A 14,174-nucleotide genomic window follows, 5' to 3' on the forward strand; every position below is an offset into this window, starting at 1 on the left:
TTGACTTAAAGTGCCTCTTAATTTTACTGAAAACAGTATTTCATCATGAAGGAATATAAATATATGTTCCAAAACACCCCTTGCTTAGTATTCGAGAATGTAGTAGACACTAAGCAAACTTTTATTGAATTCTTTAAATTCTTTAGTTTAGTGATTAGCTTGTAAAGCTAAATTTAGGAGCTAAGCCTGAAAAGATTGTAACTAGCGTATAAATATTCAGTTTATGGTAACAAAGAGGCAGGTAATAGAAAATGAACTAAGGTTCAGGATGGATAGCAATCAAAAAGTTAATACTATTATTTAACAATGTTTTAATAAAAATATGTTAAGAAATATTTTCCTTTATTATCCACATACTGAAACTATATAAGACAGTATTGTAGACAGTTCTTAAATTTTCCAGCAACAAAAATCTCAAGTCATCTTGTCATCTTAGAAGTAATTCTAAGAAAAAAAGAAATGGAGAGAAAGAAACAGAGAGAGAGACAGAGAAACAAGTGAAATAAAGTGATTAAAAACAAGGAATTTTTTTTCTGGGAAATTTAGTGAACTTTTCACTGGGCTAAAACCTAAACAAGAACATCTTTCCATACCAGCTGATAGCATCGTGGTCTCCTTGCTTACAAGTGTATGAGATGAAACAAAAAGGCTAGGCCCTCTTCTGCCCTCTGGAGAGAAAACAGCAAGGACAATCACTCTAAATTAGAATATGGACAGCTCTAAGGATTGATCTCCTTTCAAAAGAAAGAAGAAATATGTGTAAAAGATAATTGACAAGAAAATAAAGTAAAATGGCACTTAATAATTCTAAATAAACTTATATTTATAGACCTAAGCAAATTATATCCCTGGCTACAGCAAGAATTTACAGATGTGATTTCAAAATCAATATTGGTGTCTCTGAAGAATGCCAAAGAAAGGAAGAAAATATTTTAAAAACTGAAATTGAACAAGGGCATCAGTTTTAAAAGCTACTTTTAAAATTTTCAATAAGCCCTTTGTTTATTAATGTATGCCAGAAAGTTTTTCAGCTATAAAGTCATTTTCACCATTTGTGTGCTGTTTATCAGTTTTTAGCTTAGCCATCTATCCCCAGTTGTTGAGAATAATATGTGTTAACCTAGAAAAAGTTTTAAGTTCTCTAAAAAAGCAATTTTTAATGTTCTACATATTCTAACCAAACACATAGGTGAAAATCATGAGAAATTTTATCAAATTCACAGGGAATAAAAATACAAATGGAAGTTAATATTTGAAAGTCTTAAGATCTCATTCAATGAAACACTTGGTAAAATTCAGTAATTAACCTCCCTCACTTCAAAAACTCAATGACGCAAGCACTAAATGGGGCCACACTTGTTTTAAGTTCTATGAATAAAACTCTAGGGTCTTTAGTATAATGAAAATTCAATAAAAGTCAAAAGTATAAAGTTACTGCCCCAAAAAGCCAAAGAACTTAAGCCTGCATGAGTTCCTAGAGCAAAAGAGATTATAATACCACTGTGCTCTGTGTCAGCCACACGTATGAGGGGTAAAGCCTCACATTCTCTCCTTTAAGGCACTTAGTTGATATTACTCTTTTATTCAGTAAATCTGTCAATTCTAGTTTTTTACAATTAAATTGCCCATGTCAAAGTTTATACATTAATTTAGCATTAGCCAGACACCCATCTGGAGAAGAAAATGGCGACCCACTCCAGTGTTCTTGCCTGGAGAATCCCATGGACAGGGGAGCCTGGTGGGCTGCAGTCCATGGGGTCGCAAGGGGTCAGACACGACTGAAGCAACTTAGCACACATGCAGACACCCATCTGTACTGTCTAGATCAATGTTCTCTAAAGTTCAGTGCATCAAGCAACCCAATGAGAGATGCAGAAAGGAAATATCTGAAATTCTATTTTTATTTTAATTCTAAGAAAACTTTTTTTTCAAAATCTTTACCAATATTTACTATATTTATTGACAGTGGTTTGTTGATAGTTTAAAAGCAAATAGTCATATATAGAAGAGTACACTCAACAACTGTATTGTTGGACTATCCAATCAAAAATAGAAACTATTGGTCTAGTCCTCTCCCTTACCCTCAGGAAAATGTGCTCATCTCCTGAGGAGGAATCAGGAGACATAGTTCTCTTTGTAAATGTAATTTCTGCTCCAATCCTCACAGAATGGACAGAAATGATGATGTCAAAGGTCAGAAATATTTCCCACGTTGTGAGTGAGTTCATCCTCTTGGGCTTCCCTTGCCGCTGGGAAATAGAGATCTTCCTCTTTTCCATATTCTTTATAACTTACATCCTGACCCTCCTTGGAAATATGGCCATCATGTGTGCAGTGCGTTGGGACCGCCGGCTCCACACCCCAATGTACTTTCTTCTGGCCAACTTCTCCTTCCTGGAGATCTGCTATGTCAACTCTGATGTGCCCAATATGCTGGCCAACTTCTTCTCCCAAACCAAAACCATCTCCTTTGCTCGGTGTCTCCTCCAGTTGTACTTCTTCTTCTCACTGGGCACAACGGAATGCTTATTTCTCTCCATCATGGCCTATGACCGTTTCCTGGCAATCTGCCGCCCTCTGCACTACCCCACCGTCATGACTACTAAGTTCTGCAGCAGCCTGGTCATCTTTTGCTGGGTGTACGGTTTCCTCTGGTTTCTGATCCCAGTGGTACTCGTTACTCAGCTACCGTTTTGTGGCCCAAATGTGATTGATGACTTTCTGTGTGACCTGGGTCCTCTGTTGGCCCTGGCTTCAGCATGTGTCCCAGTCCCAGGGACTGTTCTCATATGTGGTACCATGAGCTCCCTCCTTATCTTTGCCACCTTTTTCTACATTGCTGGATCCTACACCCTGGTGCTGAGGGTTGTAATGCAGGTGCCTTCGGTGGCTGGCCGGAAGAAGGCCTTCTCCACCTGCTCCTCACATCTGGTTGTTGTGTTTCTATTCTATGGTTCTGTCATGATGACATATGTGAGTCCAGGGTCAGGACAAGCAGAGGGCATGCAGAAGTTCACAACTTTGTTCTACTCAGTTTTGACCCCCTTTTTCAACCCCATGATCTATAGCCTCCAGAATAAAGAAATGAAAGGTGCTTTGAAAAAAGTTGTAGGAGGTTCCTAAAACTGCTGCCACTGCTACTGCTAAGTTGCTTCAGTCGTGTCCGACTCTGCGTGACCCCATAAATGGCAGCCCACCAGGTTCCCCCGTCCCTGAGATTCTCCAGGCAAGAACACTGGAGTGGGCTGCCATTTCCTTCTCCAATTCATGAAAGTGAAGAGTGAAAGTGAAGTCGCTCAGTCATGTCCGACTCTTCGCAACCCCATGGACTGCAGCCTACCAGGCCCCTCCATCCATGGGATTTTCCAGGCAAGAGTACTGGAGTGGGGTGCCACCGCCTTCTAAATCCTAAAACTGACACTATGCAAATTAAAGTTGGAAAATCATTGATCTCTGAAAAGGCTCACAATAATCACAACCACATGTAACACTTTCTATTGACATCTACCTCCAACCGAGCAGTGGTTCTCAACTAACTGACTCTGAAATAGGGGTATTAGGACCAAGACACAGGTATTTTGAAAAGTCCTCTGGGATACTGTAATATACAGAGAGGGTTAAGAACCCTCAAATTTAGGAATTTCTAAACTCTTTAATGGGCTTCCCAGGTGGCTCAGTGGTAAAGAATTCACCTGCCAATGCAGGAGACACAGGTTCAGTCTCTGGGTTCAGAAGATCCCCTGGAGAAGGAAATGGCAACCCACTCCATTTTTGCCTGGAAAATCCCATGGACAAAGGAACATGGTTACAGTCCATGGAGTCACAAGAGTTGGACATGACTTAGTGTCTAAATAACAACAACAACAAAATTCTGTGATAACACAGAGTGAGACCACACACACACACACACATCCCTTTTCTTTTCAAAAGCCACTTTAGTGCAAATCAGTCAAACTGAATCACTCTTTTATAGCTGGCTGTCCAGTTTTACCAGCACCACTTGTTGAACAACCAGTTTTTTTATCCACTGTATATTCTTCCCTCTTTGTCATAGGTTAATTGACCAAGGTGTGTGGGTTTATTTCTGGGCCTTCTATTTTGTTCCATTAATCTATGTATCTATTCTTCTGCCAATAATATGCTGCTTTGATTACTGTAGCTTGGCAGTATATACTGAAGTCTGGGAGGGTTATACCTTTAATAAGACATGTTATAACCCAAATATAATAATCACTGCTTTGCCAAAAAAAAAAATGTTTATATCCAAGATAGGGCAATCTCTTTTGAATGATTTGTACATGCTTTTTTGAAGAGATTATGCATAGAAAAGGGGCTTCCCTCATAGCTCAGTCAGTAAAGAATCTGGTGCAATGCAGGAGACCCGGGTTTGATTCCTGGGTCAGGAAGATCCCCTGGAGAAGAAGATGGGAATCCACTCCAGTATTCTTGCCTAGAGAATCCCATGGACAGAGAAGTCTGGCAGACTACAGTCCATGGTGTCACAAGAGTCAGACTGACTTAATGACTAAACCAACAACAAAAAAATGCATAGAAAAAAAAAAGAATATGAAAAACTATTCTGGCATTGTACTGGCCTTTGGAGTGACCCAGGTTAGCAATATTTCTTTGCTGTCCTCAGAGTACCATTCCCCCACCCCCCCACCCCCGTTTATTTATTTTTGCTTTTATTTCTTCTGCCTTAAAAGATTGATCCAGGAAAATACTGCTACAATTTACATCAGCATTCTGCCTTGTTCTTTTCCTTGAGTTTTATGGTTTCCATTCTTACTTTTAGATTTTAACCATTTTTAGTTTATTTTTGCATATTGTATGAGAGAATGTTCTAATCTCCCGCTTTTATAGGTGGCTGTCCAGTTTTCCCAGCACCACTTGTTCTTGCTTCCTTTGTCATAGGTTAATTGACAGTTTGTGTGCAGGTTTATTTTTGGGCTTTCTGGTCTGTTCTGTTAATCTATGTGTCTATTTTTATGCTGCCAATAATATGCCATTTTGATTGCTGTAGCTTTATAGTATAGACTGAAGTCTGGGAGGGTTATACCTCCAGGTTTGTTATTTTCTCTCAAGATTGCTTTGGCAATTCAAGGTCTTTTGTGGCACGATATGAATTTTATAATTATTTGTTTTACTTCTATGAAAGAATGTCATGAGTATTTTGATAGGAGCTGCATTAAATCTGTAGATTGCTTTGGGTAGTATGGCCATTTTAACAGTATCAATTCTTCCAATCCAAGAGCATGGGATATCTTTCCATTTATTTGTATTATCTTCAGTTTCCTTCACTAATGTTTTACAGTTTTCAGAGTATAGGCCTTTTATCTCCTTGATTAAATATATTCCTAGTGTTTTGGGGGAGTGTTGATGCAATTTTAAATGGGATTGTTTTGTACTTTCTCTTCCTGATAGTTCATTTTTAGTATATAGAAATTCAATAGATTCCTGAGTATTATGTCCTGCAACCTTACTGAAATCATTTACAGCTGTAAGTTTTTGGGTAGAGTCTTTAGGGTTCTTTATGGAGTATCATGTCATCTACAAATAGTTACATTTTTATATCTTCCTTTCCAATTTGGATGTTTTACTTCTTTTCTTTTTTTAATTAATTAATTTATTTATTTTTAATTGGAAGCTAATTACTTTACAATATTGTTTTATTTATTTTTCTTGTCTTTTTACTGTAGCTAGGACTTCCAATATTATTAAACAGAAGTGATGAAAGAGGGCAATCTTGTCTTTTCCTGAATTTAGCAAGAAGGCTCAGCTTTTCACCATTGGATATTATATAACTGTGGATTTGTCATAAATGGCCTTTATTATGTTAAGATTTATAGCCACTTTGATGAGAGTTTTTATCATGAACGCATGCTGAATTTTGTCAATGTTTATATGTGTGTTTTGAGATGATCATGTGACTTTTATCCTTCCTTTTGTTAATGTGTCTTATCACATTGATTGATTTGCATACGTTGAACCATCTCTGTAACCCTTCGTGAATAAACCCAACTTGACCATGGTGCATGACCCTTTTTACACATTGTTGCATTTGGCTTGATACTCTGATTAAAGACGTTGAGTGGCTGATTGGAACAAAACAAGACCCTTCAATATGCTGCTTATAAGAGACTCAGTTCAGGGCCAAAGACACACACAGAGTGAAAGGGAAGGAATAAGAAAAAATATTTCATGCAAATCGAAAAAAGGGAAGGCAAGAGTGACAATACTTAGACAAAATAAACTTTAAAAGGAAGGCTATAACAAAAGACAAAGCAGGGCTTTATATACCACTTGCAACAACATGGATAGAGCTAGAAATTATCATACTAAGTGAAGAATTCAGAAAGAGAAAGACAAATACTATATGATATCAATTATATGTGGAATCTAAAATATGGCAAAAATGAACTTAACAAAACAGAAAGAGACTGACAGACATAGAGACTACATTTGTATTTGTCAAGGAGGAAAGAGGTGAGGGAGGGAAGAACCTGGAATTAACAAATATAAACTATTATATATAGAATGGATAAAAAATAAGGTCTTACTGTGTAACACAGAGAACTGTCTTCAATATAAACCATAATGGATAAACCATAATGGAAAAGAATATCTAAAAATCCTGTTTGTGTATAACTGAGTCACTTTGCTGTACAGCAGAGATTGGCACAACATTGTAAGTCACCTACACTTCAACTTTTAAAAGTTAAGTTTAAAAAAAATTTTAAAAAGAAAAGTATAATGATAAAGGGATCAATACAAGAAGAGGATATTACACTTGCTAACATATACATACCCAGTACAATAGCACCTAAATATATAAATCAAATACTAACAGACATAAAAGAAAAAATGGACAAAAGTACAATAATAGTATAGGGGACTTTAACACCCCACTGACATCAATAGACAGATATTCCAGATAGAAATCAATTACGGGTCTTAAATGACACAACAGGCCAGTTGGACTTAATTAATGTCTGCAGAACAATACATCCCAAAACAGCAAAATGCACATTCTTTTCAAATGCACATGGAATATTCTCTAGAATAGATCACATACTAGGTTACAAAATAATATTCAACAAATATAGGAAGATAGGAATTTTATCAAGCTTTTTCTTCTGACCACAGCAGTATGAAACTAGAAATTAACTACAAGGAGAAAAATCAGAAAAGAACAAACACATGTAGCCTAAGCAAAATGCTACTAAAAATTGAATGGGATAATGTTGAAATCAAAGAGGAAATCAGAAAATACCTCAAGACAAGTGAAAATGGAAACACAACTTTCCAAAAGTAATGGGTTATATCAAAAGCAGTTCTAAAAGGGAAGTTTATAGCCTTCCTCAAGAAACAAGAAAAATATCAAGTAAACAATCTAAGCTACCACCTAAAAGAATTAGAAAAAAAAGAACATAAAGCCCAAAGTCAGAAGAATGAAGGGAATAATAAAGATCAGAGAGGAAATAAATAAAATAGATTGTAAAATAGAAAATATCAATGAAACATAGAATTGGTTTTTTTTTTTTTTTTAAATAAGCAAAATTTATAAACCTTTATCCAGGCTCACCAAGAAGAAAAAAGAGAGGCCCTAAATAAGATAAGAAATGAAGGAGAAGATATAACAACAAAGGCCACAGAGAAACAAAAAAATCATAAGATAATGCTATGAACAGTTATATGCTAAAAATTATATAAAACCTGGGGAAAATGGACGAATTTCTAGAAACACAGCCTGACAAGACTGAGTGAAAAAGAAACAGACAATTTGAACAGACTGATCACAAGTCAAATTGAATTTGTTAAAAAAAAAAAAAAAAAAAAAAATCTCCCAGCAAGCAACAATCCAAGACCAGAGGCATTCACTGGGGAATTCTACAAAACTTAAAAAGAAGAACTAATATCTATCCTTTAAAACTATTCTAAAAATAATTGAAGAGAAGCTAACATTCCCAAATTCATTCTATGAGGCCATCATTACCTTGACACCAAAACCATATAAAAACACTACAAAAAAAAAGAAAATTACAAGCCAATATTTTTGATTAATATAGACATAGTTTGACTTTTAAAAGTACTTGAGCAGGCACACATATAAATTAAATATAAAAATTAAATGCTAACAGATATGGGAGGAGATATTATTATTTATTAAGCTTCTTGGATGTGTTGATTAATGTCATCAAATTCGTGTATATGATAGTTTACAGTGGACAGATTCGTGATCTCTGAAGAAGAAAATTTAACTTCAGGATCAGGGACCAGGCTTGATTACTCAAAGCTTTTGTGTGGCAAAGGTTTTATTACAGTAAGAAAGGACACAGAAAACTTCTGACATAGACATCAGTAGGGAGATGAAGAGAGCCCCAAATAGATAGTCTTATCAAGGCCTTATATACCTTTACCTGACCCATTCCAACAACATACCTCTTAAAATAACAAGATTAGAACGAACAGTAGAAAAAAAGAAAGGGGAAAAAAAAAGAACTAACAGTAGGAAGGTCTTACCAGACCCACTCCCACATAAGAAAACAGGATTAGTTAGAAGATCCCTGTTAGGGAGAAACATGTCCTCAAGCAAGATACATTGTTGTTATATAATCATTTGTACAGAACTTAGAGAAAAACATACCCTTGAGCAATTAGCTCAGGGCTTAAAGAAAAAGCCACATTCACAGACAACTAGTCAAACTGATCACATCAGTTCAGTTCAGTTGCTCAGTCATGTCTGACTCTTTGAGACCCCATGAATCACAGCACGCCAGGCCTCCCTGTCCATCACCAACTCACGGAGTTCACTCAGACTCATGTCCATCGAGTCAGTGATACCATCCAGCCATCTCATCCTCTGTCGTCCCCTTCTCCTCCTGCCCCCAATCCCTCCCAGCATCAGAGTCTTTTCCAATGAGTCAACTCTTCGCATGAGGTGGCCAAAGTACTGGAGTTTCAGCTTCAGCATCATTCCCTCCAAAGAAATCCCAGGGCTGATCTCCTTCAGAATGGACTGGTTGGATCTCCTTGCAGTCCAAGGGACTCTCAAGAGTCTTCTCCAACACCACAGTTCAAAAGCATCAATTCTTCGGCACTCAGCTTTCTTCATAGTCCAACTCTCACATCCATACATGACCACAGGAAAAACCATAGCCTTGACTAGATGGACCTTTCTTGGCAAAGTAATGTCTCTGCTTTTCAATATGCTATCTAGGTTGGTCATAACTTTCCTTCCAAGGAATAAGCGTCTTTTAATTTCATGGCTGCAGTCACCATCTGCAGTGATTTTGGAGTCCAAAAAAATAAAGTCTGACACTGTTTCCACTGTTTCCCCATCTATTTCCCATGAAGTGATGGGCCCAGATGCCATGATCTTCGTTTTCTGAATGTTGAGCTTTCAGCCAACTTTTTCACTCTCCTCTTTCACTTTCATCAAGAGGCTTTTTAGTTCCTCTTCATTTTCTGCCATAAGGGTGGTGTCCTCTGCATATCTGAGGTTATTGATATTTCTCCCGGCAATCTTGATTCCAGCTTGTGCTTCTTCCAGCCCAGAGTTTCTCATGATGTACTCTGCATATAAGTTAAACAAGCAGGGTGACAATATACAGCCTTCCTCTTATCACATGGACCACAGTCTCGTCTAACTCAATGAAACTAAGCCATGCTGTGTGGGGCCACCCAAGATGGACAGGTCATGGGGAAGAGGTCTGATAGAATGTGGTCCACTGGAGAAGGGAATGGCAAACCATTTCAGCATTATTGCCTTGAGAACCACATGAACAGTATGAAAAGGCAAAAAGATAAGACACTGAAAGATTAACTCCCCAGGTCAGTAGGTGCCCAATATGCTACTGGAGATCAGTGGAGAAATAACTCCAAAAAGAATGAAGGGATGGAGCCAAAGCAAAAACAACACCCATTTGTGGATGGGATTTGTGATAGAAGCAAGATTCCATGCTGTAAAGAGCAATATTGCATAAGAACATGGAATGATAGGTCCATGAATCAATGCAAATTGAAAGTGGTCAAACAGGAGGTGGCAAGAGTGAACATCGACATTCTAGGAATCAGCGAATTAAGATGGACTAGAAAGGGTGAATTTAACTCAGATGACCATTATATATACTACTGTGGGCAGGAATCCCTTAGAAGAAATGGAGTAGCCATCATAGTCCACAAAAGAGTCCAAAATGCAGTACTTGGATGAAATCTCAAAAATTACAAAATGATCTCTGTTCGTTTCCAAGGCAAACCATTCAATATCACAGTAATCCAAGTCTATGCCCCGACCAGTAATGCTAAAGCTGAAGATTAACAGTTCTATAAAGACCTACAAGACCTTCTATAACTAACACCCAAAAAAGATGTCCTTTTCATTATAGGGGACTGGAATGCTAAAGTAGGAAGTCAAAAAACACCCGGAGTAATAGGCAAACTTGGCCTTGGAGTACAGAATGATGCAGGGCAAAGGCTAACAGAGTTCTGCCAAGACAATGCACTGGTCAAAGCAAACACCCTCTTCCAACAACACAAGAGAAGACTCTACACAAGGACATCACCAGATGACCAACACTGAAATCAGACTGATTATATTCTTTGCAGCCAAAGGTGGAGAAGCTCAACAGTCAGCAAAAACAAGACTGGGAGATAACTGTGACTTGGAACATGAACTACTTATTTCCAAATTCAGACTGAAATTAAAGAAAGTGGAGAAAACCACTAGACCACTCAGGTATGACCTAAATCAAATCCCTTATGACTTTATAGTGGAAGCGAGAAATATTTAAGGGACTAGATCTGATAGACAGTGTGACTTATGAACTATGGACAGAGGTTTGTGACATCGTAGAGGAGACAGGAATCAAGACCACCCTTAAGAAAAAGAAATGCAAAAAAGCAAAATGGTTGTCTGAGGAGGCCTTACAAATAGCTGTGAAAAGCAGAGAAGCAAAAAGGAAAGATATACCCATTTGAATGCAGAGTTCCAAAGAATAGCAAGGAGAGATAAGAAAGCCTTCCTCAGTGATCAATGCAAGGAAATAGAGGAAAACAACAGAATGGGAAAGACTAGAGATCTCTGCAAGAAAATTAGAGATACCAAGGGAACATTTCATGCAAAGATGGGCTCAATAAAGGACAGAAAAGGTAGGGACCTAACAGAAGCAGAAGATATTAAGAAGAGGCGGCAAGAATACACAGAAGAACTGTGTATTCGTGAAGAAAAAAGATCTTCACGACCCACATAATCACAATGGTGTGATCACTCACCTAGAGCCAGACATCCTTGAATGTGAAGTCAAGTGGGCCTTAGGAAGCATCACTATGAACAAAGCTAGTGGAGGTGATGGAATTCCAGGTGAGCTATTTCAAATCCTGGAAGATGATGCTGTGAAAGTGCTGCACTCAATATGCCAGCAAACTTGGAAAACTCAGCAGTGGCCACAGGACTGGAAAAGGTCCGTTTTCATTCCAATCCCAAAGAAAGACAATGCCAAAGAATGCTCTAACTATCACACAATTGCATTCATCTCACACACTAGTAACGGAGAAGACAATGGCACCCCACTCCAGTACTCTTGCCTGGAAAATCCCATGGGCGGAGGAGCCTGGTAGGCTGCAGTCCATGGGGTCGCTAAGAGTCGGACACGACTGAGCGATTTCACTTTCACTCTTCACTTCCATACATTGGAGAAGGAAATGGAAAACCACTCAAGTGTTCTTGCTTGAAGAATCCCAGGGACGGGGGAGCCTGATGGGCTGCCGTCTATGGGGTCGCACAGAGTCATACACGACAAGCGACTTAGCGGCAGCAGCAGCACATGCTAGTAAAGTGATGCTTAAAATCCTCCAAGCCAGGCTTCAGCAATACATGAACTGTGAACTTCCAGATGTTCAAGCTGGTTTTAGAAAAGGCAGAGGAAACAGAGATCAAATTGCCAACATCTGCTAGATCATTGAAAAAACAAGAGAGTTCCAGAAAAATATCTATTTCTGCTTTATTGACTATGCCAAAGCCTTTGACTGTGTGGATCACAATAAACTGTGGAAAATTCTGAAAGACATGGGAATACCAGACCACCTGACCTGCCTCTTGAGAAACCTGTATGCAGGTCAGGAAGCAACAGTTAGAACTGGACATGGGAGAACAGACTGGTTCCAAATCGGGAAACAAGTACATCAAGGCTGTACATTGTTACCCTGCTTATTTAATGTATATGCAGAGTACATCATGAGAAACGCTGGCCTGAAGGAAGCACAAGCTGGAATCAAGATTGCCAGGAGAAATATCAATAACCTCAGATAGGCAGATGACACCACTCTTACGGCAGAAAGTGAAGAGGAACTAAAGAGCCTCTTGATGATGGTGAAAGATCAGAGTAAAAAAGTTGGCTTAAGGCTCAACATTCAGAAAACTTAAATCATGGCATCCTGTCCCATAAATTCAGTTCAGTTCTGTCGCTCAGTCATGTCAACTCTTTGCGACCCCATGAATCGCAGCATGACAGGCCTCCCTGTTCATCACCAACTCACAAAGTTCACACAAACTCATAGCCATCCAGCCATCTCATCCTCTGTCATCCCCTTTTCCCTCCTGCCCCCAATTCATCCCAGCATCAGGGTCTTTTCCAATGAGTCAACTCTTTGCATGAGGTGGCCAAAGTATTGGAGTTTCAGCCTCAGCATCAGTCCTTCCAATGAACACCCAGGACTGATCTCCTTTAGGATGGACTGGTTGGATCTCCTTGCAGTCCAAGGGACTCTCAAGAGTCTTCTCCAACACCACAGTTCAAAAGCATCAATTCTTTGGTGCTCAGCCTTCTTCACAGTCCAACTCTCTCATCCATACATGACCACAGAAAAAAACATAACCTTGACTAGATAGACCTTTGTTGGTAAAGTAATATCTCTGCTTTTTAATATGCTAACTAGGGTGGTCATAACTTTCCTTCCAAGGAGTAAGTGTCTCAATTTCATGGCCGCGATCACCATCTGTAGTAATTTTGGAGACCAAAAAAATAAAGTCTGACACTGTTTCCACTGTTTCCCCATCTATTTCCCATGAAATGATGGGTCCAGATATCATGATCTTAGTTTTCTGAATGTTGAGTTTTAAGCCAACCTTTTCACTCTCCTTTTTCACTCTCATAAAGAGGCTTTTTAGTTCCTCTTCACTTTCTGCCATAATGGTGGTGTCATCTGGATATCATGGCAAATAGATGGGGAAACAGTGGAAACAGTGGCCGACTTTATTTTTCTGGCTCCAAAATCACTGCAGATGGCGATTGCAGCCATGAAATTAAAAGATGTTTGCTCCTTGGAAAAAGAGCTATGACCAACCTAGACAGCATATTAAAAAGCAGAGACATTACTTTGTCAACAAAGGTCCATCTAGTCAAGGCTATGGTTTTTCCAGTGGTCATGTATGGATGTGAGAGTTGGACTATAAAGAAAGCTGAGCACAGAAGAATTAATGCTTTTGAACTGTGGTGTTGGAGAAGACTCTTGAGAGTCCCTTGGACTGCAACGTGATCCAACCAGTCCATCCTAAAGGAGATCAGTCCTGGGTGTTCACTGGAAGGACTGATGTTGAAGCTAAGCTCCAATACTTGGCCACCTGATGCAAAGAGCTAACTCATTTGAAAAGACCCTGATGCTGGGAGGGATTGGGGGCAGGAGGAGAAGGGGACAACAGAAGATGGTTGGATGGCATCACCAACTCAATGGACATGGGTTTGGGTGGACTCCGGGAGTTAGTGATTCACAGGGAGGCCTGGCATGCTGCTGTTCATGGGTCACAATGAGTCAGACACGACTGAGCGACTGAGCTGAACTGAACTAAAAAAAAAACATTTTATGTGACTAAAAGAAAGAATGTAGGAAAAAATGGCACCCCACTCCAGTACTGTTGCCCGGAAAATCCCATGGATCTGGTAGGCTGCAGTCTATGGGGTCGCTAAGAGTCGGACATGACTGAGCGACTTCACTTTCACTTTCCACTTTCATGCATTGGAGAAGGAAATGGCAACCCACTCCAGTGTTCTTACCTGGAGAATCCCATGGACAGAGAAGCCTGGTAGTCTGCAGTCCATGGGGTCGCACAGAGTCGGACATGACTGAAGCGACTTAGTAGTAGTAGTAGTAGGAAAAAAAAAAAAGTTTTCACTTTT

General features: G+C 39.0%; 1 protein-coding gene across 2 annotated transcripts; it reads left to right on the top strand.

Moving 5' to 3' along the window:
- The first annotated feature begins 2,154 nt into the window (after positions 1-2,154).
- On the top strand, positions 2,155-5,453 carry LOC102414590 (olfactory receptor 11H6-like). 2 transcript variants are annotated; one of them, XM_044925535.1, is made up of 2 exons: positions 2,155-3,105; positions 5,436-5,453. In XM_044925535.1, the coding sequence occupies exons 1-2, from the start codon at positions 2,179-2,181 to the stop codon at positions 5,451-5,453; spliced, it is 945 nt and encodes a 314-aa protein (XP_044781470.1). In that variant the 5' UTR covers positions 2,155-2,178. The 2 variants fall into 2 exon arrangements, with proteins under 2 accessions (XP_044781470.1, XP_006041798.3); XM_006041736.3 differs by lacking the exon at positions 5,436-5,453 and having other exon boundaries at positions 2,155-3,132.
- Positions 5,454-14,174: the final 8,721 nt, after the last annotated feature.

The sequence above is a fragment of the Bubalus bubalis genome, chromosome 11 (genome assembly GCF_019923935.1).
Source record: "Bubalus bubalis isolate 160015118507 breed Murrah chromosome 11, NDDB_SH_1, whole genome shotgun sequence".
NCBI classification, from domain to species: Eukaryota; Metazoa; Chordata; class Mammalia; order Artiodactyla; family Bovidae; genus Bubalus; species Bubalus bubalis.

Excerpts from the sequence above, each read along its gene's own strand:
- LOC102414590 (XM_044925535.1), top strand. The coding sequence starts at position 2,179 with ATGATGATGTCAAAGGTCAGAAATATTTCCCACGTTGTGAGTGAGTTC.